General features: G+C 33.1%; 1 protein-coding gene across 10 annotated transcripts in view; it reads right to left on the bottom strand.

Moving 5' to 3' along the window:
• ATRNL1 (attractin like 1) overlaps nt 1-27,301 on the bottom strand; it is an 842,049-nt gene that overhangs the window by 538,139 nt on the left and 276,609 nt on the right. For all 10 annotated transcript variants that reach the window (XM_045362239.3, XM_074002848.1, XM_005566518.5 and 7 more), the window contains one exon: nt 16,539-16,632. In XM_045362239.3, coding sequence (XP_045218174.1) covers nt 16,539-16,632 — 94 coding nt within the window. The remainder of the gene's footprint in view (nt 1-16,538; nt 16,633-27,301) is intronic.

Here is a 27,301-nt window from a genome sequence, read left to right as displayed (position 1 = left end):
ATTAATGGTCAGTATAGGATCTGCCCAATGTAATATTTTTGTTATAGATAGAATTTTATAATGTAAAATATTTCAGTATATTTACTTGAGATATGAACATGAACCACTAATCTAATTCACAAAATAAAAAAGCAAATTGAGACATTATTTTAGCAAGTTCAACTTCAGATTACAAAAGGTAAATAAAATGTAAAACGTTTAAATATAAATAATTTCTTAAATTGATACTGTACAACATAAATCATGTTAATATTTCTGATATTTGAGCTAAATAATATTTTAAAAACTCAGAACCCTTCAAGACTGATACAAACATTAAAAGCCTTTAGAAATCTTCTGTATGGCTTAATTAAAAATGTAACTTCAAAAGATTTCTGTATCTAAGGAAAGAGATAATCATACTCCTTTTCCACTAAGCAAACTAATCAAGCAGCTGGACTTTTATGGAAAACAGATTTAGGCTGAAGTATATATTACGGACTTTGAAGAAGTAAATAATCTCATTAAATGTCACCTAAATAACAATTATCATTTATATAAATGCTAACATTACGTAATACACATTTTGTATAAAACAAGATATAAAATAATTCTACATTTATAAGTTTTAAAATATTTTCAATTTAAATGTTTAAATTAAAATTTTAAAATTTAAATATTTAATTTATTTAAATATTTGAATTTATAATACAAATATTTAGATTAAAAAATTTAAATATATATCTAAATGTTTAAATATATACATATACCTTGTCAAAAGATATAATTTTTTTACTCAGAGACTAAAATAAGGGGCATGTAACAGCCATAATTTTAAAATATGACAGATTATTTAAAACAGCAAAAATGTGCCAAATAATTTTGCATTTTTATGATTAAATATGAAGGGATAGGCCAAGTGTGATGACTCATGCTGTAGTCCCAGTACTTTGGGATACTGAGGTGGGTGGATCACGAGGTCAGGAGTTCGAGATCAGCCTGGCCAACATGGTAAAACCCTGTCTCTACTAAAAATACAAAAATGAGCAGGGCATGGTGGCGCACACCTGTAATCCCATTTGCTCAGGAGGCTGAGACAGAAGAATCACTTGAACCCACAAGGCGGAGGTTGCAGTGAGCCAAGATCACGTCACTGAAATCCAACCTGGGTGACAGGTTGAGTGAGACTCTGTCTCTGAAAATAAAATAAAATAAATAAAATAAAATATTTCTTTTTAAATGAAGGTATAAAGATATAAAAGGTAAAACACACTTATTTTGCTTTTTTCCCTAAAGAAACCCATCAAAATGCTATCATATAATATTTTTAAAACAGAGAGAGAGAAAGGCCAGGTGTGGTGGCTCACACCTGTAATCCCAGAACTTTGGGAGGCCAAGGCAGGCAGATCATGAGGTCAAGAGATCGAGACCATCCTGGCCAACATGGTGAAACCGCATCTCTACTAAAAATACAAAAATTAGCTGGGCATGTGGTGCGCACCTGTAGTCCCTGTTACTTGGGAGGCTAAGGTAGAATTGCTTGAACCCGGGAGACGGAGGTTCCAGTGAGCCAAAATTGTGCCACTGCACTTCAGCCTAGCAACAGAGAAAGACTCTGTTAAAAAAAAAAAAAAAAAAAGGGTGGGGGGAGAAAGGAGAAGTAGCAATTTTTGCAGAGAAATGGCTAAACTTTCTGAAATCCCCAAAATGATAAATGAAAAAATAGCAGCAAACAAGAGCATCATAGTAAACAGGAGTACGTTAACCCTGATACCAAAACCAGGTAAGAACACAACAAAAAGAAAACTATAGGCTAATATCCCTGATGAACATTTTCAAATATCTGAACAGAATACTGCAAATCAAATCCAATGATATATAAAAAGATAATACACCAAGATCAAGTGGGGTTTATCCCTGGAATGTAAGGATGGTTCAACATAATGCAAATCAATAAATGTGACATATCACATCAACAAAATGAAGGAAAAAAGCCATATGGTAATCTCAAAAGATGCAGAAAGAGCATTCAACAAAATTCAACATCTCTCCATGATTAAAAAAAAAAAACTTCCCATAAATTAGGTATAGAATGAAAGTACCTCAACACAACACAGGCCATACATGACATACTACACCAAACACTAATTCGAATAGGGAAAAGCTGAATGCTTTTGTTTTGTTCAGGATTTTTGCATACATGTTCATCAGAGATATTAGCCTATAGTTTTCTTTTTGTTGTTGTATCCTTATCTGGTTTGGGTATCAGGGTTAATCTACTCCTGTTTTACTATGATGCTCTTGGGTTTGTTTTTGTTTTTGTTTTTCAGTAAGAACTAAAACAAGACAAAAATTCCCACTCTCACCATGCTTATTCAACATAGTGTTGAAAGTCCTAGCCTGAGCAATTGGGCAAGAAAAAGACATAAGAGGCATCCAAACTGGAAAAGAGGAAGTGAAATTGTCCTGTTTGCAGATCACATGATCTTGTGTACAGAAAATCCTAAAGAATCTGCCAAAACACTATTATTTAATTGAACTGTTGAATGAATTCATTAAACTTGTAGGTTACAAAATTAACATTAAAAAATCAGTAGCATTTCAATACACAAACAACAAAGTAGCTGAAAAAGAAATCAAGAAGAAAATCTCATCTAGAATAACTAACAAAAAAGTACCTAGAAATAAAGACAACCAAGGAGGTGAAAGAATTCTACAAGGAAAACTACAAAAGAAACTGATAAAACAAAATGAGGAGAATGCAAACAAATAAAAAGACACCTCATGCCCATGAATCACAATATTGTTAAAATGGCCATATTACACAAAGCTATACAGATTGAATGCAATTCCTTTCAAACTACCAATGACATTGTTCACAGAAATAGAAAAAAATAAAATAAAATTTGTATAGAACCTCAGAAGACCTTTAGTAGGCAAAGCAATCCTGAGCAAAAAGAACAAAGCTGGAGGTATCATACTACCAGACTTCAAAATATACCACAAAGTGGTACCAACCAAAATGACAGGTCCTGGCATAAAAACAGACACATAGATCAATGAAACATAATGGAGAACATAGAAATTACATATCAACAGCCAACTGATTTTTGACAAAGATGCCAAGAACAAAGATGACTTGGAGAAAAAAATCATCTCTTCAATAAATGGTTCTGGGAAAACCAGATATCCATATGCATTAGAATTAAACTAGACCCCTCACCTTTTGCCCTATATAAAAAACAACTGAAAAATGGATCTAATATCTAAATGTAAGGCCAGAAACAATAAAACTACTAGAAAAAAACACCACGGGAATGCCTCAGGACATGGATCTGGGAAAAGATTTTATGAATAAGACTTCAAAAGCCCAGGTTTACAAAGGCAAAAATTAACAAATATAACTATATCAAGATAAAAAACTTCTGCACAGCAAAGGAAACAATCAACAGAGTAAAAAGACAATCCACAGAATGGGTTGCAAACTATTCATCTGACAGGATATTAAGAGGCAGAATACATAAGGACTTCAAACATTGCAACAGCAAGAAAACAAACAATCTAATTGTAAAATGGGCAAACAATCTGAGCAGACATTTCTCAAAAGAAAACATACAAAATCGCCAGCAAGTCTACGAAAGAATGGCCAACATCACTAATCATCAGGGAAATGCAAATCAAAATCACAATGAGATATCATCTGACCCCAGTTAAAATGGCTGTGTTAAAAAGACAAAAATATAAGATGCTGGTGGGGATGTGGTAAAAAGGAACTCTTATACATTGTTGATAAGAATGTAAACTAGTATAGCCAGTATGGAGAACAGTATGGAAATTTCTCAAAATACTAAAAATAGAACTACCATATACATGATGCAGCCTTCCCACTACTGGGTATTTATACAAAGGAAAATAAATTAGTATGTCAAAGGCATACTTGCATCCTCGTATTTATTGCAATGCTATTTGCAACAGCAAAGATATGTAATCCACCTAAGTGTATATCAATAGATGAACAGACAAAGGAAATGTAGTGTATATACACAATGGAATATTATTTGGCCATTAAAAAGAAGGAAATCCTGTCGTTCATGGCAACATGGATGGAACTGGAAGACATTACATGAAGTGAAATAAGCCAGGAATAGAAAGTCAAACACTGCATGTCTTTACTCATGTGGAAACTAAAAAAAAGTTGATCTCATAGAGTAAAACGTAGAACAGAAGGTACTAGTGACTGGGAAGGGTGTGGGGAAAGAGGAATAAGGAGAGATTTGCTAAAGCATATCAAATTACAACTTGATAGGAGGAATAAGTTCTAATATTCTACACTACTTTAAGAGGACTATAGTTAACAATAATACATTATATAGCTCAAATAGCTGGAAAGATAATTTGTGTGAATGTCCCCAACACAAAGAGATTATAAATGCTAATTGCCCTATCTGATCATTATGCACTGTATGTACTGAAACATCATTATGAACACCATAAATATGTATCATTATTATATGTCAATTTAAAAATAAAATCAAATTTAAATAAATGAAAATATTTTAAAGGAAAAGAACAAAACAGACTCTAGAAGAAACAAAAATCTGACTAGTTTATCTCTTTCAAAGAAACTAGATGAAAGTTAAAACCTTCAGGCCAAAAATGAATTCTATGACCAACTGGCTACCTGAATACTACTTGATAATGGAGAAGAGAAAGAATTTTTAAACAGAACCTAAAAAAGCACTAACCATATGGAAAAGATGGATATATTGGATTATACTAAAATTAAGAATGTCTCATTATAGATATATAAATTGGTATGAAAGTCCAACCACAGAGTGACATTTACTAAACATATCACCAACCAAAGATGTGTACATAGCATGTATAAAATATTACTAAAAATGATTAAGAAAAGGATAATCCAGCAGAAAAATCACAAGAAACTTGAGAGAACACTGCTTCACAAAAAGAGAAAATCCCACTGGTGATTAAATAGATGAAACCTTTAAAGATTAAACATAATAAACTTTTAAGAACTAAGGAATTTTTTAAGCTAAAGAACATAGCAATTAGAAATGTCCACATCCATCAGAAATGTCAAAATTAAAATGCCTTGGAATAACAACTCTCAGCAAAGATGTGGAGCATTAATAAAATTCATAGAGACTTGGAATGGGTATAATTTAATATAATCACTTTACAAAATAGTTAATTTTCTAAAGTTGAAAATATGAATAATGAATACACATTCAACAAAATGTATGCATTTGTAAGCCAGGAAACATATAAGAATACTGATAAAACATTAACGGTAATGGTGAAAAAGAAAAACAAAACTGGAATTATCAAAAAAGAAAACAGGCAAACGAATGAATGAAGAGTGTTATAATTATATAATGAAATATTCTACAACACTGAATAGGACCATATTACAGCTATCTGAATGCAGCAACTTGGATAAATCTCAAAACATTATGTTGAGGTGAGAGGACAAACATTATTAACAATAAAGAAAGGATATCATATTTGCACCTGCAAATTGCCAAAACAAGACAAAATAGAAAATCGTTTTAAAAAGAGATTACAATGAAATATGTTCAGTCACTTACCATTTTTCCATAAAACTAAAAGTGCTAAACTATACAACACAGCCACTACACTGGAGCCCCCAGAAATAAATCAAAAGGACGTACTAGTGTATAGCAGTAGTTCATGTTATAACACACACGCATTTGACATGAGTCCATATTTTGATAAAACACGTACACATATACCAGATATATTCTGCACTTAAATGTTAAAACTTTATTTCTTCATACAACATTAAGTTGGGACATATTTGGCTATTTATTTCATCCCCTGATATTTCAAGATAACTTAATAATAAATATATAGAAGACTGATCAAAGTAAAATAAATGCTTAAAGTGCTGTCTCTTTCTTTGACACACACATCTGCTTCTTTTTCTAAGTTCTTCCAACTTGTAGGTAGTATATCCTAAATCTTAACTTGATACCCTGTTCTTTACTGTGCACTTTTCTTTTTTATTAGCAATTCCAACAATTCTATAATGTATTAGGAACCATTCTGACCACCTAGAGTTAAATAAAGTCATTTAACTTTTATGCCTTATGTGAATGTAATAATCAAGTGGGAAATCATGGACTCTGCTAGTCTCAAAAAAAAAAAAAAAAAAAAAAGCTTTAAATGAGAACAGCTTTGATTTAAAAAAAAAAAAAAAAAGCTGGGAGGTTGTTGCAAGTTTTAAGAGATGAATGGGGATTAAAGAACAAATTAACCCTAAATACCCCCACACTGTTCAATAACTTACTCCAGCAGTCACACTTAATGAACAGGACCCTTAAGGTTATTTCAGTGAAAGTACAGTAATTAAGGATGTCAAGCTAGATACTAAGGGAATACTAATTAATCGTGAAAAGATAGGCAACTCCAGTAAGCAACCTTAAAATCTCAGTAGTTCTATATAAGAAGTTTAATTCCAGCTGAAGACACTGTCCAGTGTGGAATGGAGTTGGAGAAAAGGTCTTGCTCCGTGCCATCTTCCAGGATCTGGGCTATTCCTAGCCTCTGCAATCTGTCAGATCCTCATCTTCCTCTCCACTGCACTGTTGAATGGGGAAACAGAGGGTGTATGGCACATGAGGTTTTTAAGAGCCAGGCCTAGAAGTGCTGGGTGTTACTTCTGTCCACTGGACAGAGCCCAATAACATGACTTCCAACCTAACTGCAATGTAGGCTGGGAAATACAGCTGGGTTGTGTCCACAACGTTTTCAAAATTGGTGATGAAATGACATTCAATCTAGTACAGTTTTGAGGGACAAGGTGTTGGTATAGAAAGACTGATGAGAGAACATTTAACTTCAAAAGTACATTCCTAAAATCCAAGAGCTTCAAATTCAATAAGTCATCCTCCAAAAGAACCCAAACATTTACCTGACATAGGAAGTTATATGCTCAAGTTAGACTTGTTACCAGAACATATTCCTCAAGGGTAGAAATTGGACAAAACCATATATGGTTTCACACTGGGCAAGCTTAAGATTAGTAACATGCTTTCTGAACTGATATTTTCAGATGTATGGCTTTTGCTACTGTCTCATAGCCTCTCAGTGAATAAATGTTTACAGAATAAAGCAAGCATAAGAGTTCCTCAAGTATCTTATATATTAGACATCAAGGCTGCTTAACTCATTATCACAAGGAAACCATTAGTCTTATCAGCAGTTGCAAATACAGCAACAAAACAACCTAGAAAAATCTTAACAATATTTAGTGTTGGAGGCCGGGTGCAGTGGCTCATGCCTGTATTCCCAGCACTTTGGTAGGCTGAGGTGGGCGGATCACTTGAGGTCAGGAATTTGAGACCAGCCTAGCCAACATGAAATCCCGTCTCTAATAAAAATACAAAAGTTAGCCAAGTGTGGTGGTGGGTACCTGTAGTCCCAGCTACTCGGGAGGCTGAGGCATGAGAATCGCTTGAACCCAGAATGTGGAGGTTGCAGTGAGCCAAGATTGTGCCACTGCACTCCAGCCTGGGTGACAGAGCTAGACTTTGTCTCAAAACAAAAAAAAATTAGTGTCAGTATTTGAAGACTATAGTCACTACTTATCCAATTGTGCTTATAAACGTGATAATCTATGTGTAAGCAGGCTGTACAGCAAATTATTCTCCCTCTGTAGTCTCTATTATAACAATGTAGATTAAGTCACATAGAAAAAAGATGTACTTTTTATCCCCATTCCCCATATAGTAGACAAAAAAAAAAAAGATGAGAGTAATTAGGAAACATAAAGATCTAAGAGATATTATTTTTTAAAATATAAAGTCCCTACTATGTGCCAGAATCTGTTCTAGAAACGAGGGTACAACTTTGATCTTCCTAAAATGGAAAGGAATTCATTGGCATGATCATCAAGGCAATTTCACAAAACAAACAAACAAAAGAGACTTGATAAAAGATGGAGAAAAATGGGTAATAATCTTAGATATTACTGGCCTAAAGGTAAGCCAAGGAGGAAAAAAATGTTCAGGAAGATCCTCCTATGGCAACATTTCTCAAAATGTATCAAGAATTTTTATTTCACTATTTACCTATTAGTAGAATTTTGGTTCCCATCCCAGGAGTTTAGTCACCATATCCCAGATTTTTCTGTGCCCTAATTTTGAGAACCAGGGTCTTAAGCCTGAAATAAGTAGTTATGAAGAAGTTGTAAGATCAGTAAATGGCAAAGGTATAAGGAACAGAAAAGGGGAGCCAGTTATAAGTTAATTAACACAATTAAGATCCTGATTAATAATATTGCTATATATCTTAGGGAATTGTATTTTTAATTCCAAATGCCTTTGACAAGTTTATCTTCAATTGACTGTGAACAGAACGTAAAACAATTTTGAATCAACTTATCAATTTTGACTAATCTACCAACAAAATATCTAAGAGTGCCATTTAGAGTACTTTTCACCAGAAATCAATAAAATGATCTCAGATCTTATATTAAACAGTGAAACAATAAACTTTTTTTGGCTAGAGAAAACACTAATTTTTAAGGCCAGTTGTTCTGAGTGGGGATAAATTTGTGAGTAACAATTCATTATTTCCATAATTATGGAGTTCCACTGGGATTTACTGAAAGGAATGAAAGAGAAACCAGGGGTGCAGACATCCTATAAACACACAAAGTAATTCCACAAAATAAAAAAGTGATCAAAATCTCATATAACTTTAGAATAACATGGCAGATGTTTAAGTAGGTGAAAAATGTGCTCATAAATATTTGAGCCTGGAATCTAACTCCATTTTACATATAAACACAAAATAGTTTTGCATATTTATAACACATATTGAATTTTCTAAGACTGCAACTATCATGTAAATTGAAAATCTACCTTTTATAATACTATTCAGAATTTGACCAAGATTTTCATTTAAGAAAATCTCATCACCAATAGCTATCCTGCTCACACACATCTGTGAATATACAATGTGTGTGGAGAATATTTGAGACACCTCTTAAGAGACTAAAAACAAAAACATATTAAGTTAGTGCCAAATTGTGAGTACTACTGAATTTCATAATATAGGAATTAAAATTATCATATTATTCCTGTCCTACATATTTGTTAAAATTTCATAGTGCTATAATATAAAATGTATGCAGTAGAAACTACATGGTAAAATTACTGTGGGGTAGATTGCAATTGTTTTTAAACAGGGGACTCTGATAATGTTCCAGAGGTCTACAACATGACTTGACTGGCTCTTATATTATTATTTCCTTTTCAAATATGTCCCCTGTTTCCTAAGACATGATGTAGTCTCTACAGTCTTTTTACATAGCAGAAACAGAACGTATACATTGACATGTGGTAGGATTTCAAGAAAGAAAATATATTTTCTGTTAGATTTTATCACAATTCTGTCCATATTTTAAGCTAGGGAATTATTTTGGCACTACACTTATAAATAGGATCCAGCTCATATTTGAGAATATTATAATCCCTCATTTTCTCCATTTCAACAGCCTGCTATTTGTCTTGACATAAGATTTCTGATTTGCCATCTTGACTGGGTCCAGAATGAATGGAATTAGTTTCAAGGGTTTCTTTCTCTTGGCCCCTCTCTACCTTACTGGCTCTTTCTCCACAGGTCAGGAAGCCAATATGAGAGATCTGCTGGCTGCTACATACATCCATTTTAATTATGAACTAAGGAACAGGGAAAATGACTACAGAGTGAGTCTGTAGATTTACTGTCCTCAATGAAACATATTTGGACTTCGATTTTATTTATTTCCTGGTCTCCATAAGTGCCCATTCTAATAAGGGACTGTGACTATTCATCCTCTTATGCCAGTAGCACTCCCCAATTATTAGAATAATTAATTATGAAAATCCATGAAGTTCTAGGGGGTGTTATTCCATCTCCACCAAGAACCATTAACCTAATAAATTGATGTTTATCTTTTTCCATCCAAAATACATTTAGTTAGCACACTTACTGTGTATAAGACACAACAATGTTTTTGCTAAATTCTGTTGGAAATTAAATATTTTATGGTAACCTTAAATGTAAATGGGTTAAATGCCCCCAATTAAAAGACATAGAGTGGCAAACTGGATAAAGATCCAAGACCCATTGCTATGCTGTCTTCAAGAAACCCAATTCACATGCAATGACACACATAGCCTCAAAACAAAGGAATGGAGAAAAATCTACCTAGCAAATGAAAAAGAGAAAAAAGCGGAGTTGTAATCCTAGTTTCTGACAAAACACATTTTAAATTAACAAAAATCAAAAATGCAAAGAAGAGCATTACATGATGGTAAAGGGTTCAATTCAACAAGAAAATCTAACTATCCTAAATATATATGCACCTATACAGGAGTATCCAGATTCATAAAGAAAGTTCTCAGAGACCTTTAAAGAGACTTAAGCTCCCATATAATCATAGTGGGAGACACAAACACTCCACTGACAATATTAGATCACTGAGACAGGAAATTAACAAAGATATTCAGGACCTAAACTCAGCACTGGATCAAACCAAACGGACCTCATAGATATATGCAGGACTCTCCACTTGAAAACAACAGAATATACATTCTTCTCATCACTGCATGGCATATACTCTAAAATCAATCACATATTTAGAATTAAAATACTTTTCAAGAAATGCAAAAGAACTGAAATCATACAGTCTCTTAGACCACAGCACAATCAAATTATATAGTTTTACATTTAAGTCTTTAATCCATCTTGAGTTAATTTTTGTATTAACAGTGTAAGGAAGAGGTCCAGTTTTAATTCTCTCTAATGATCAGTGATGTTGAACTTTTTTCATGAGTTTTGGCCACATGTATGTATTCTTTTGACAAGTGCCTGTGTCCTTTGCCCACTTTTTATGGGGTTGGTTTTTTCTTGTAAATTCAAGTTCCTTATAGATGACAGAAATTAGACTTTTGTCAGATGTATAGTTTGCAAAAATTTTCTCCAATTCTGTAGGCTGTTTACTCTGTTGATGCTTTATTTTGCTGTGCAGAAGCTCTTTAATTAGATCCCATTTGCCAATTTTTGCTTTTGTTGCAATTGCTTTTGGTGTCTTCATCATGAAATATTTGTCCAGGCCTATGTCCTGAATGGTGTTGCCTAGGTTGTCTTCCAGGAAGTGTTAAGAGAGAAATTTATAGCACTAAATGTCCACATCAAAAAGTTAGAAAGGTCTCAAGTTAACCTAACATCATAACTAAAGAACTAGAGAACCAAGAGCAAACAAATCCCAGAGCTAGCAGAAGACAAGAAATAAACAAAATCAGAGATGAAATGAAGGAGATAAACACACACACACACACACACACACACACACACACACACACACACACACACAAAATACAATAAAAAGATCAATGCATCCAGGAGCTGGTTTTTTGAAGAAAATAATAAAATACATAGACCACTAGCTAGACTAACAAAGGAGAAAGAGAAGATTCAAATGAACACAATCAGAAATGACAAGAAGGGCATTACCACTGACCCCACATAAATACAAACAACCACGAGAGAATATTATGAATGCTTCCATGCACATAAACTAGAAAATAAAAAAAAAGGATAAATTTCTGGACACATAAACCCTCCTAAGACTGAACCAGGATGAAACAGAATTCCTGAACAGACCAATAATCAGCTCTGAAATTGAGGCAGTAATAAATAGACTACCAACCAAAGAAACCCAAGATATGATGAGTTCACAGACGAATTCTACCAGATACACTCTCCTCAATAAAAAATTGAGGAAAAGGGACTCCTCCCTAACTCAATCCATGAAGAGAGCCTCATCTTGATATCAAAACCTGGCAGAGACATAACAAAAAAAGAAAATTACAGGTGGATATCCTGGATGAACATTGATGCAAAAATCCTCAACAAAACACTGGCAAACAATTCAGCTGCACATCAAAAAGCTTATCTACCTTGGCCGGGCGCGGTGGCTCAAGCCTGTAATCCCAGCACTTTGGGAGGCCGAGGCGGGCGGATCACAAGGTCAGGAGATCGAGACCACAGTGAAACCCCGTCTCTACTAAAAATACAAAAAATTAGCCGGGCGCGGTGGCGGGCGCCTGTAGTCCCAGCTACTCAGGAGGCTGAGGCAGGAGAATGGCGGGAACCCGGGAGGCGGAGCTTGCAGTGAGCCGAGATCGCGCCACTGCACTCCAGCCTGGGCAACAGCGTGAGACTCCGTCTCAAAAAAAAAAAAAAAAAAAAAAAGCTTATCTACCATGATCAAGTAGGCTTTATCCCTGGGATGCAAGGTTGGTTCAACATAAGCAAATCAGTAAATGTGATTTATAATATAAATAGAACTAAAGACAAAAAGCACATGATTATCTCAATAGATGCAGAAAGGGCTTTCTATAAAATTCAACATCTATTCATGTTAAAAACTCTGAGTAAATTAGGTATTGAAGGAACATACCTCAAAATGTTAAGAGCCATCTATACCAAACCCCAGCCAACATCATACTGAATGCACAAAAGCTAGAAGAATTCTCCTTGAAAACCAGCACAAGACAAGGATGCCCTCTCTCACCACCCCCATTCAACATAGTATCTGAAGCTCTGACCAGGGCAGTCAGGCAAAAGAGATAAACAAAGTGCATCCAAATAAAAAGAAGGGAAGTCAAACTATCCCTGTTTGCAGACAACATGATCTTATATCTAGAAAACCCCATAGTTTCGGCCCAAAAGCTTCTTCAGCTGATAAACAACTTCAGCAAAGTATCAGGATACAATATGCAAAAATCAATAGCATTTCTACACACCAACAACAATCAAGCTGAGAGCCAAATCAGGAAAGAACTTCCATTCATAACTGCCACACAATTATGTGTGCCTAGGAAAACACCCAGGCAAGAGAAAGATCTCTACAAGGAAAACGAAAAACCACTGCTCAAAAAAATCAGAGCTGACACAAACAGAAATTCATTTTTAAGTTACAATTTTTGATGATCAGCTGTGTTTTGGGGCAAAACAAGATTGAGAATTATCATTGCTATGGCAAAATGAATAATTTGGTGCTCATCTAAATGAATATTTTGACTGTACTACTGATGTCCTGTCCACTGTGGCTGCCAATCCCTTCCACAAGGTACAACACAGGGAATGCTCTCTTGAAATGTTCACTTTTTTCCCCTAAGCAACTGGTGGAAGGGAATGGCAGCCACAATAGGTGGCTTGAAAACTCTACAAAGAGTATGCTTCTCCATACTCTTCCAATTTCTGTGGCTCCCAGGAGCTTCACACTATTGACAGTGTATACCTAATCCCTGCCAAATATCAACCACCCTAGCTGATCTCATCTTATCAGTTTCCAGATGATTTCACTCCAGGTAAGCCAATGTTCATGCCTCATCTGTCTGCAGTCTATTGTCTCTCTTTAGATTTGTGGCCATTTGATTACCCTGTTTTCTCAGTTCTCCAATTGTTTCAAGAAAACTCATGAATTTGCAGTTTATCCAGATTGTTTTCCTTTCATTGTAAGGGTAGAAGCGATATTTTTCCAGCTCTAAACATTCTTGAGCAAAGACCGGAAATGCTATGGTCATGTTCATTTTTACTTCTTTGCTTTTATTGATGCCGTTTCCCCTTGTTTCCTATTTTCTTTTCCCAGAAAGTTGATTTTATTACTCCTTCAGGTTCCAGTTTGAACATCCTCTGCTTAAATTTTCCTTATCCTGCCAAAATAAATTAATACTTCCCTTTTCAATGCTACATCAATACTTTCTTCATTCTATTCTATTAAACAAATTTATTGAACACTTACACTGTGGTATTGTTGCAGTGGTCCCCCCAAAACTTCACTCTAGTAAAGGATACAGACAAGTACACAAATAATGCAAGAAAAGAAATGAACAGATATGAAGAGAACCAATTTCAGTTTAGGATGGTTATTAAGAATATGTAAGATATGACATCTGACTAAATACTTAAAACCAAACAGAAATTATCCTAAGAAGTGGAAGGGGTTCATAAGCATATCAAATCACTAATGTAAGTAATTGATATAGTGTATTTTGGTCAGTGTCTTCACTGCTAGTCTGAGATACTTTCAGCAAAATTGTTTACTGATTTGAAGGACTAGCTCTCCTTCCTAACCTTTTTTTTTTTTTTTCAGGTATAAGCACATTATAGCAATTAATTGCTCTAAGTATAATGAGCCTATTCTTTACTGTTTCATACTCAAAAGCCAAATAAACAAAAAAGTAAATGAATGGAATTCTGTGTACAAATACCACCAACAAAATACTCTTTACAAATTAGTATTCCATTATTATCCTCCTCATAAAAAACCATAAATGAGAATGGGGAAAATGTACTTTTATCATTAAGAACTACATAATTGATTTTCTCATATTTTGCACATATGCCAAATCTTATAATTCTATTTTAGCTAAGCTTACAAGCTCACTATTTCAATGAATTAAAATTCTACTTTCTTTTGTCTGTAAACAAAATATGTTACTGTAATACTGTATCACAGAAATAACTATTATGGATAGTTATATGGCTATACTAGTTATGTAAAACTATACTAAGAAGATTGTCAGTGTTTACTATCATGGTAGAATCTCATATATTATTTTTATCTGTAATACTGCCACTATGGTCTATAAAAAATATTTTCATTGCTGCACACTGGTATCCAACCAACATATTTAATAGAAGTTAATCAAGAGAAACAACATTACTTATAACCAGAACCTGCTATTATTACATAATTTGAGGGAATAGGAGAGGATTGCACGAAAGAAGAATGTAGAGTTCCTCTTTAAAAGTTATTAAGAATTTCAAGACCATGATAGCAGAGCACTAAACGAAGTGTGTTGTCCTTGTAAGTGTGGGAACCTGTATAAATTCACAGGCCATACGCCCATGAAGTTGGCCTTACTTATAATCAAGCTTTAGTGTTGCAAAGTATTAGCAGCATCCTTGATCTTAGAACAGAAGATTATGATTTAATTTCATTGGTTTTAAGACCAAAATGGCCTTCCTTAATAGGAATTTCGCCAAGATCTTTTGCTGTGAACTTGTATTTAACTTCAGAGACTATAGAGAAGAAATATAAACTGATTGTGCTTACCTTGTCTGAATATGAAAATCTGTAATACTTAGGTGGCTAGCTAGGCAAAGACATAATCACCTAACTTGAAATATTTAGGATAACTCTGCAACAAGTAATATATTTATTTTAAATAAAAATAAAAGGATCATTTTCCATGCTTAATAGACTCTAGATATAAGTTTTTATATATTTATAGTTTTGAAGAATTCTTTATTAAACTTTCCCTATGTTTCTGTAATTATTTTAGTTGAGATTTATTATTTGTGTCAAATACAGTACATATATAGCTAATATAAACATGTATTTGTACACATATAATTCAAAACCATAAAAATTTAATTTTAATAATATACATAAACCAGAAAAATAAAAAACAATTTAAATAGCCTAAAATGTTGCCTTTTAATTTTTGAAGGAAAATAAAATTTTAGAATAACAACTACATGCTAAGACAAAAATCATTCATGTAAGTACAGAGAGGAGAGTAGCAATAGTGGGTTCCTGCATACTGAAAGAACAGAGAAAAGAGAGGAAGATGAACATAAGGAACCAGCTGAAAGGGTTAAAGGACAAGAATTATCAGAATTAATAATAAATGACTGAAAAAAGTACATAGAGACATTATATTAGGTATAATATGAAAGAAAACTGTAAAGATAACAATGTAGATTTGATACATAAGATTAAGAATGCTTCTTTTTCTAGAAATGCAAAAGATAACACGTTCTATGGGTTTGTTTTAAAGCCTCCACAAAATTGTTATTTAAAAGGTTTAATTTTTAAAGAGAATTCATTAGATGCAAGTAAATTCTCAAAGGAAAATAAATAATTCTACCAAAAAGACACATGCACCTACATGTTCACTGCAGCACTATTCACAATAGCAAGGACAGGGAATCAACCTAAAAGCCCATCAACAGTGGACTGGATAAAGAAAACGTGGTCCACATATACTACAGAATACTATACAGCCATAAAACATGAAATCATATCCTCTGCAACATGGATACATTATCCTAAGCAAATTAACGTAGGAACAGAAAACCAAATACCACATGTTTTTGTTTCTAAGTGGGAGCTAAATATTGGTACATATGGACATAAAGATGGGACCAACAGACACTGGGAACTACTAGAAAGAGAGAGGCAGGAAGGGGAGAAAGCAGTTTAGAATTATCTATTGGGTACTATGCACATTATCTCGATGATGGGATCAATCATATCCCAAACCTCAGCATCATGCAATATACCCATGTTAAAAACCTGCACATGTACCCTCAAATCTAAAATAAAAGTTAAAATTTGTAATAAAGGTATGCCTAACTAGCACAACACTAAATTAAAAAGTAAAACATAAAAATTACTTCAACAACACAAATTCAATCCACAAAAGTTCTAAAATGTCATTCTTACTTACAATTGACATTGGTCACCTTTTATTCCTTTAGTTGTGCAGAAACATTTTCCTGTATGCAGATGACAGATATTTGCATGGCCACTGCATGTACAAGCTGTAAGTCAAAACCAAAATGATATTGAATATTCTGCATCACAAACATGCACATTTCACATTTCAAGTATTATTATTACCTTATTTTTATGTCCTGTAACTTCCTCATGCCATCCAAAAACTAAGGTTACCAGATAATATAAATTATTTTTAATTAAATGGAAGTAAATTCACTTTTCTGAAAATTTTGTGAAATTCCTTAAAGTCTTTTGGGGATATCCTGAAGTCTACTATGAATCTAAGTATTTATCTAATTCTTCTTTGGGCTTCTCTCCATTTTCACTTTGGTATATTTCTTTAATAAAGTGAGTTTCAAAGCGTTAGTGCAAGAGCTTTGGACTCAAACAGCTTGACTTCAAAATTCACATCTAAAATCACTATATGACCTTGGACAATTTACTTAATCTGTTTATGCTAAATTTCTTCATCTGTAAAAGAAGAATAACAGCACTTAGCTTTCAGGATTGATGTGAAAATTAAATGAGGTAATGTAATTTAAGACACCTAACACATATTGAGCACTTAATAATTGGCAGGTATTACTTCTACTGTTATTACTACTGCTAAGATACTGCTAAGAATAATACGAATATAGCTACAAATTGTGTTTTAAAAAAGAACATCTATGTATTTCCTTTAAATTCACCCTTTTAAGCTTCTGAGAACATCCTCATCCTTTTAGAGTATCCTTTTAGATCCTTTTAGATCATCCTTTTAGAGTACTAGATGAAACTTTCCATTTTGTAAAAGTTGCATGATTAATTTGATACATATAAACTTGTCTCCTTCTCTCACTTTGCAATCCTTTCTTAAAGAGCACTGTTCAATTATTTAGGACATAAACCTCACACTTTATTGTGTACAACATCCAGTCAATTGGTAGATTTTAATTTCTACATGTATAGTCTCTCTTGTATCTGACCCCTCCTTTTCATTCTAACAGCCACCACAAAGTATTTTCATCCACTTTCTTTTACTGACAACAATATAATCACATAGCAGATATCTTTGCCTTCAGTATTTCTAGGTTACAATTCATTCTCCAATCCAATAACACATTCTAAAGAGACAAGGCTGATGGTGTCACTAACCCTTTCAAAAACACCTAATGAGAACTACTGCTGTTCTTGTACACTGCCAGTTAGCTAAACCATTCTATTGACAAAAATGAAATGATATGATCTTTTCCTGAATTGTATAGACATATAAAATTAAGTGAATGAGTCAAAATTTCCCAATGTTCAACTTTTTCATTATTTTTCTTCCAGTATCAATAGTAACTCTAACATATATGCTAATGAATTAATAAATGCAAACAAATGTAACCAGATAATTATATTGCTAATTCAATTGAGTCTCTGAAAGAAAATAGATACTGTATACCTAAGTGACGTATAAGACCAATATGAACATTTTCAAAAGAAGAGACTAAAACAAAGGTCAAAACCAGTAATCTTTGAATCAGATAGAGTCAATAAAAGAGGCAAAAAGAGTGAAAGGCAGAAAGACTGGATGAGGATTATCAGAAACGCCCACTTCAGTGTTAGTAATCCAGTTTTCTGCCTGCCAAGGAAGTGGTTGTCTGTCCTCTTACACAAGCCTAATGAGTGGGACTTCACAGAAGTTTTTGAAGAGTCTGCTGTGGGTCCCCTTAAAATCGAGGTTGTATATTAGAGGAAATTTTGAATTAGGTGTGACCAGCTATGGCTATTTAACTGAGGTAGAAGGACAAATAGAAACAGTTACTTTTAGGAAGCATTTGTACTAACACTGAAGTCAAGAAAAAGAAAGTATATTTCTTCCATCTAGCCAGCATCTACTTAATATTCTGACCAAGAGGATTGTCTGGAAGCACTGGAGGACTTCAAATGAAAACCGAAGTAAAAGTTGCTAGAACAGGAAGAAAGTATGTGTCTCCCACACATCATGAGAATTGCCTCTAGAAAGGTCAAAACTCAGAAGAGAACCCAAAGACACCTACGTGAGAATGGATCAGCCATTGTGCATCTCTCACATAGAGGACCTTAACTAAATATGACAACTATTCTTCACACATAAGACTGTAATTTTCTCCTCTCCCCTAGAAAGATAAAAAAATTATTGAGCCAGGAAAGGAGGAAAATCCTAGGTTAAGAATGAAAGAACATATAGAATAGAGGAAAAGAGAAAATTTGGCTTCAAAATATGTTCAGAATTCTTACTTTTATCTGATCTAGATAATTTTAATTATTTATTTACACACGTTTGCAAATTAATTTCTCTGGAGTTCCTTATATTAACTAAGAGTGAGTCTGAGATTTCATACAAGATTAAGGGAAAAATGTATTGCACTGAATACATTTTAAAAGGTCAGTGACAGAGAAAACTATTGTATTTTGATTATACTCTATGTCTGGCTTGGGAATGATATAAATTGCATCTATATAAGAAAAAATCTGAAAAAAACATAAATATTGCTTATTATTTTTGTGAAGACAAAAGATTATGGTGGTGATTTTAAGTGGCATGTACATTTTCTGCTTATAAAACTGTTGGTAATTTATATAATGGGATAATTAAACTATCTAATTTAAGGACTAGATTTCTAATGCTACCACTTGTATCGATCTGTGTGTTGCTCCCTTAACCTATCTTACTGCCTCTTCCTACCAGAAGTAGCCACTAGCCTAAATTTTATGTTCATCAATTCTTTGTTTTTAAAAACCAGAATATATAAATCATTTATAATATTTAACTTGCCATTAGCAAATGAAGATTACTGCAACAAATTCCTAAAAATAGTACCAAAAAATGGGTCCTGATGACAATACAATTAAGTCAAAAGTTAATAATAAACAAATAAAACTCTACTAAAACCCCCATATATCTGGGTTTAAAAAAAAAAAACAAAAACTCTAGAGGAGTGACTTTAGGAAGATAGTGGAATAAGACTTTCTAGTGTTCATCTCTTATAGAAACATCCATTTGAAAAACTATCCATGCATGAAAATACCTTCCCAAAAGCTAAGGAATCCAGGCAAGAGATTATACCACCTTACTGAAGTCCAAAAGAAAAAAAAAATGCATTGAAGAGGGTAGAAAAGCCAGTTTAACATTATCCATATTACCTCTCCCAAAAGCCCAAGCAGCATAACACCAAGCAAGATATCCGCAAGTCAGGGAAGAAGAATGAAATAAGCACTCAACTTTTCACTGGACGGCAGTACCAGGCCTGCCTCTCTGAACCCAGGGCCAGGCATGACCCCACAGCCCCAAGCTCCATGCTGGCCAATGCAGTATCAGAATCCAGACTCATCCCACTACCAGACTAGTCCCTGCATTGTCAGGCTCCAGGCCTTAACACAATAAAGGTCACATATTCCACAATTACTTTTGCATCAACCTATGATATGCCCACAGCTAACATCATACTGAAAGGTAAAAAGTTTTAAGTTTTTTTCTATAATCAAAAAGAAGAGAAGGATGTCCCCCCTTACCACTTCTGTTCAATGTAGTACTAAAAGTTCTAGCCATAGCAAACAGATAAAAAGAAGAAATAAAGGGCATCCTAATAGGAAATTAAAAAGTTAAATGGCTTCTGTTTGCCGATGACATGATCTTGTCTACAGAAAACCCTAAAGATTCCACCAAAAATATGTTAGAACTGATAAAGAAGTTCAGTAAAGTTGCAGAAAACAAAATCCACATACAAAAATCAGTAATATTCCTTCACACTAACAATGAACTAACTGAAAAAGAAATTAAGACATCACTACCATTCATGATAGCATAAAAAATACTTTGAAGTAAATTTAACCAAGGACTTAAAAGATCTAAATACTGAAAACCACAAAGCATTAAGGAAAGAAATAGTGAGTGACTTATATAAATGGAAAGGTAGCCCATGTTCATGGATTGGAATAATTAATATTGTTAAAATGCCCATGATACCAAAAGTAATCTACTGATTCAATGCAATTTCTGACAAAATGCCAATGGCATTTTTCACTGAAAGAGAAAAAGCAATTTTAAAATTCATATGGAAATTAAAAAGATGCCCAGTAGCCAAAGCAATCTTGAGCAAGAATAAAACTGAAGGCATCAAACTATTTGATCTCAAAATATACTACAAACCTATGTTAAACAAAACAGCATAGTATCAACATAAAAAAAAAGGAACATCAACCAAAGGAACAGAATATAGAGCCCAGCAATAAACCCAAGTACTGACAATCTACTGATTTTTGACAAAAGTGTCAAGAACACACAATGGAGAAAAGACAGATTCCTGAATAAATTATGCAGGGAAAACTAGATATTCACATGCAAAATAAAGAAATTAGACCCTTATTTGATACACAAAAATCAACTCAAAATGCACTAAAGACTTAAAGCTAAGACCCGAAACTGTAAAAGAAAACATAAGAGAAATGCTACATGACATTGATCTGGGCAAAAATTTCTTGGTTTTCCCAAAAGCACATGCAAAACAAAAGCAAAAATAAACAAATGAAACTGCATCAAACTAAAAATCTTAAGCACAACAAAGGAAATAATTAATAAAGAGACAATCCACATATTGGGAGAAAATATTTACAACCCACACATCTGGTAAGAGGCTAATATTCAAAATACATAAGAAATTCAAGCAACTCAACAGCAAGAAAACAAAGAACACAATTTTAAAATGGACAAAGGACCTAAATAAACTTTTTTGTAAAAGCAGACATACAAATGGCCAATAGGTATATGAAAAAATGTGCACTATCACTAATCATTAGGAAAATGTAAATTAAAATGACAATGATTTATCGCCTCACACCTGTTTAAAATGGCTATTATCAAAATGATGAAATTTAACAAATGCTGGCAGGGATGAGCAGAAAAAGAAACCACGTGCACTGTTGGTGAAAATTTAAAATAACCGTCAATATGAAAAGGGTTTGGAGAGTCATCCGAAGAGTAAAATTACAATTACCATATGGTCCAGTAACTCCTCTTCTGGGTATATATCCAAAGGAAATGAAATCAGTATGCCAGAGAGATAGTTATACTCCTGTGTTCACTGTAGTACTATTCACAATAGCTAAGATATAGATGCAACCTAGGTGTCCATCATTGGATGAAATATATATATATATACATACACACACACACATTTGAATACTATTCAGCTTTTTTCTTTCTTTTTTCTTTTTTTTTTTTTGAGATGGCGTCTTGGGCTGAAGTGCAATGATGCAATCTTGGCTCACTGAAACCTCCACCTCCCCGGTTCAAGCGATTCTCCTGCCTCAGCCTCCCGAGTAGCTGGGATTACAAGCACCCGCCATCGCTAATGCCCGTCTGGCTAATTTTTGTATTTTTAGTAGAGACAGGGTTTCACTATATTGGCCAGGCTGGTCTTGAACTCCTGACCTCGTGATCTGCCCTCCTTGGCCTCCCAAAGTGCTGGGATTACAGGTGTGAGCCACTGCACCTGGCTTCAGCTTTTAAAAAGACAAGATGAATTAATGCTAAATGAAATAAACCAGGCACAAAAAGACAAATACTACATGATCTGAATTATATGTGGGATCTAAAAAATATCAAATTCATAGAAGAAGAGAGTAGAATGATGATTACCACAAGCCAGGGTTAGGAGACATGGAAGGGGAAAGAGGAAAGGCTGATCAAAGAGCACAAAATTTCAGTTAGGGGGAATATGCTTTAGTAATCTACTGGACAAAATGTATGTTTCAAAATTACTAAGAGTAGATTTTAAATGTTATTAACACAAAAATAATTAGCTTAGTTTCATCCTTCCAAAATGAAAACATATATCAAAATGCCACATTTTACCCCACAAATATATAATACATATAATTATTATTTGTCAATTAAAAATTAAAAATTAAATTCAAAACATAAAGAACAAAGGTGAGTAATGGAACACAAATACAAATCTCCATAAATCTAAATATTATTTTTTAATTAAAGAGCAGAGAAACACATCACAGAGAAATAACCACAACAAATATGATACTCATTATAAATAATGTGTATATATAACACACATGAGAAAAAATAACCTATCAATAATAACAATGAAGATGAATAGGCTTAACTTATATATTTTGTCTCATAAAGAACAACCAACTACATGCTCTAAAGTAGACCCACATTTAGAACCAAGTGACTCAGAAAAACTAAGAATAAGAGATAGAAAAGGTTTACCAGGCAAACGGAAACAATAAGAATGCAGAGATTACAAACCTGGTATCAATTAAATTAAAATAAAACTTAACCCAAAAAGGCATTAAATATGACAAAGACCTTTTTAGTACCAAAGCTAAAAGTCACCATGAATATATAACAGTTATGAATATTTCAGTGACAGATAACAAAGCAACTATGTTTACAAGCAAAATCATAGAAGATATAAGGAGTAAGGAGACAAATAAAAAGACTTTAGCACACCACACCAAGTAGAAACCAGCACACCACTCTTAGTACAAAACAGTAGATACAAAATATGAAAAACTGTAAAAGGCCTAAAGAAAATAATCACTAAGTTAGATATTATAACAAGATAGCCGAACAGATTTCAAGCTTATGCCTTGATACTAAACAATATGCCTTCTTCCCAACTACACATAAAACATTCACAAAACATAATCATGTATTATGTCACAGGAAAACATCAGTACCTTACACAAAGTGGTAATGATGCTTCATCACACAGTAAAACTAAAAATGTACAATAAACACAGATTTGATGTGTGATGATGACGATACTATATATCATAATGTAAGTAGTAGATTTATAGTAGTGATATGAGTGATCAGATTCACAATAGTCAATAGTCAGTAAGTGGAAACAACCAAAAGGCCCATCAACTTATGATGATAAAATATACATACAATGGAATATAACTCAGTAATGAAAAGAAATAAAGTACTAATACATGCTACATAAATGAATCTAAAAACAAAATGCAGTGAAGAAAAGCCAAACACAAAAGATTACATATTGCATGACTCAATTTATAGGAGATATTTAAAACAAGTAAATCCATAAAGTCTGAAAGCAGATTTGTAGCTACCCAGGGCTGGGTTGTTTAATGATCATGGGTTTTCTTTTGCAGTGATGGAAATGGTTGGAAATTGATACAGGTGTTGCCTGCACAACACTGTGAATGTCCTAAACACCACTGGATTGTAGACTTTGTAATAGTTAATTTTGTGTTACCTGAATTGTACCTCAATAGAAAACAATTATATTAATAGAGTAATAACATGCAACTAGAAATTGAAATTAACATTTGTTGGGGCTCAATCAGGCTGTGGGAAAAATATTAGAGATTTTATATAGATAAAATTTATCTATCTCTATAAAATATTAGAGATAGAGATAGACACAAATCTTGAAAGGCCAAGAAGTTTGCATAGCTTCGGTAATAGAACTGGCTGGCTAAAGGTGACCTAGTCTCTTTACTGTTAAACAAATTAAAGTAGCAACAAAGGAAGGCATCCTAGTTTACCTAGCTAGCTTGTTTACTCATGTGATCTTAAGACTAACCTTTCATGTACCTTGGGTGGTTAAGTGCTTTTTACTGGAGAAGTCCACAGTGTCAATTACCTTCTACTGGTGATGACTCAAGCCTTTGTTAATCAGTCTTACTGAATAAATGCAAGTCTCACTAGCTGATCAAGGCAGTTGCAACTGTTTACAGTACTCGGTGGGGAGTGTGTAAGCAGCTTGAACACCCTCAGCTGGATTGGCAAAGCAGAATATCTCTGTGTCAAGTATATGTTATTCATCCGTCACCCAGTCAGGGGTCTACAAGGGACAGCCCCCCCGCAGCTGGTACCCCTGTGAAAGGAGCGCTGCCTCAAACATTAATGTCATTTATTAGCAACAAGTTGTGAAATATTTAGAGAAAAATTTAACAAAATATGAGCAAGCTCTATACACTGACAACCATATCTACTGAAAGTGATATCTAAATATCTAAATAAGTGGATATACCATGCACATGAATTGGAAAATTATATATTGATAAAGTATCATTTCTCCCGAAATTTATATAATAAATTCTATAAAATTTCAATAAAATCCCAGCCAGCTTTTTTGTAGAGACTTGCAAGCTACTTCTAAAACTTATATACATCTTAAAACATGAAGGGAAAAAAAGCATTTAAAAAAGACGAAGACAGAAGCCTTGAAAGACATAATTTCAAGATGTGCTTTAAAACCATAGCAATTAAGAAAGTTTGGTAATGACATTAGGCCAAAGAGAGTGATCAAAGGACCAGAATAGAGAAGACAGAAAAAATCCTACACATATTCCATCAATTTAGTTTTCAACAAATGTGCTAAGGTAATTCAATGAGAAAAGAATTGCCATTTCAACAAATGGTGCTGGAACAACTGGATATCTGTATGGGAAAAAAGGAACCAGTATCACAACCTCACATTACACACAAATTTTACTCAGAATTAATCACAAATTTACATGTAAGAGTTAACACTAAACAATCTCTGGAAGAAAAAACAGAGAAAAAAAATTTGCATCCTTGGGGTAGGTAACGATTTCATGCATGTGATACAAAAAGTATAAAATATCAAAGAAAAAATCATATATTATAATTTATCGACTTTAAAATATCTTCATTTTATAAGAGGATACTCTTAATAAAATGAAAAGTGAAGTCATAGGCTGAGGGAGATATTCACAATCCATATATCTGAGGGAGATCTTTTATCTAAAATATTATAAGATCTCTTAAAATTTAACAGAAAACTCGACCAGTTTTTAAAAAGAGACAAAAAATCTGAATAAATACTTCACACACACAAGCAGAAAAGACAGACAACTTGCTAATAAACACAAGAAAAGATATTTAATGTCCTTAGCCATCAGACAAATATAATTGTAAATCAACAAGACATATCATCAAACACATATTATAATGGCTAAAATGTAAAAGATTGATAATACTAAATGTTGACAATAAAATGAAACACTAAAATCCTCATAAACTGCTGGCAGAAATATGCAATGATACAATTACTTTGAAAAACAGTTTGACAATTTCCTATAAGGTGAAGCATACCTATACAAATTTATGATAGTACAAAGAGCAATTCCACTCTAAGGTATTTACCCAAGAGAAATGCAAGACGTGCACACATACACTTACACATAAATATTAAGAGTAGTTGTACTGCAACTTACTAAAAACTAGAAACAAACCAGGCGTGATGGAATAAACAAAACGTGGTATATCCAGACAATAAGATACTACTCAGCAAAAAAAAAAGAAATTAAAATGCTGAGTGAAAGAAATCAGAAACAAAAGTGTCTATTTTATTTTATGTATGCAAAACTTTAGAAGTAACAAATACAGTCACTAGCAAGGATCATCAAACTATACATGAGCCAAATCTAGCTTGTCTCATATTTTTGTATGACCCACAAGCTTAGGGTAGATTTTTTAAATGTTTAATGGTTGAAGAAAAAAATGAAGAAAAATGCATAACATGAAAATTTCATGAAATTCCAATTTCAGTGTATATGAAATAAGTTCTACTGGAATATAGCCACATTCATTTGTTTAGATAATACACATGACTGCTTTCATTTTATAGAAGCAGAGTAGAGCTGCTACACACAGACCAAATGGCCCATAAAGCATAAAATATTTTCTTAAAAGAAAAAAATACCTATATTTGTGACCAAAAAAAATTAAAAAGCAGGCAGTATTTGGCTGAACCTTGGGGCAGGTGAGGAAGTGATGGGGAGGAGATACAATGGAAACTTTTGGGGTGAAAAATGTTTTTCTTGATTGTGGTAGTGGTTCCTTGGGTATACAGAATTTGACAACATTTACCTAAGGGTACTTTTAAAGAACATGCACTTAATATTTATAACTAATTCTATGAAGATAAAATATATATAGTTATGACAACATGATGTTCCTTGGTAGGGAATTGAGAGAAGTTAATATATTTACGTTCATTCGATTGCATAGGTTTTGCATCATTTAGTCCTTTAATAACATAAAGTCACATTTTTTCAAATATGAAATGAAGATAATACTAATTTAAAAATTTTAATTTTAAGACCTGTACTGTTAGATTGTGCCTATTTATAAATGCAAAATAATATATTTTAAATTAGGTTACTTTTTGATATTTTCCTTGCTTCTCAGTCGATACCAAGTCAGCTAAAGTACAATTAATTAAAGGGCATCAAAGAAAGTGAAACTTACATAAAATAAACAAAACTGCATTTTTATAAGTCTATATTTGGAAAAGGTAACTAAATTTTAAAGTATTTGAACATACATCATGCTGTCTTTACTTCATTTATTTTGTCAACAAATATTTATTATCTTAATTTTAAAAGTAGCATAATTTGTTATAAATAACATTTTATGATAGATGTCTCACATATCCAATTTAAAATATATTTCTGAATATTTGTATATTTTTGGAAGCAGTACCAAGTATGATATATTCAATGCTGAATTTTGCAATTTTCTTATGTGACCCTTGATTTGGAAAGGTATCAATCTTATGCCTATAGCACAACTGGAAATTTTTCATTGATAACATACTCAATTTTATAAATATAAACTTACAAACATAAATGCAGTAAGGGGAAAATGTCTGCAAGTCTTCTACACATATATAAATATCTAACTAT

The sequence above is a fragment of the Macaca fascicularis genome, chromosome 9 (assembly GCF_037993035.2).
Source record: "Macaca fascicularis isolate 582-1 chromosome 9, T2T-MFA8v1.1".
NCBI classification, from domain to species: Eukaryota; Metazoa; Chordata; class Mammalia; order Primates; family Cercopithecidae; genus Macaca; species Macaca fascicularis.
This window is presented reverse-complemented; position numbering and strand designations above follow the sequence as displayed.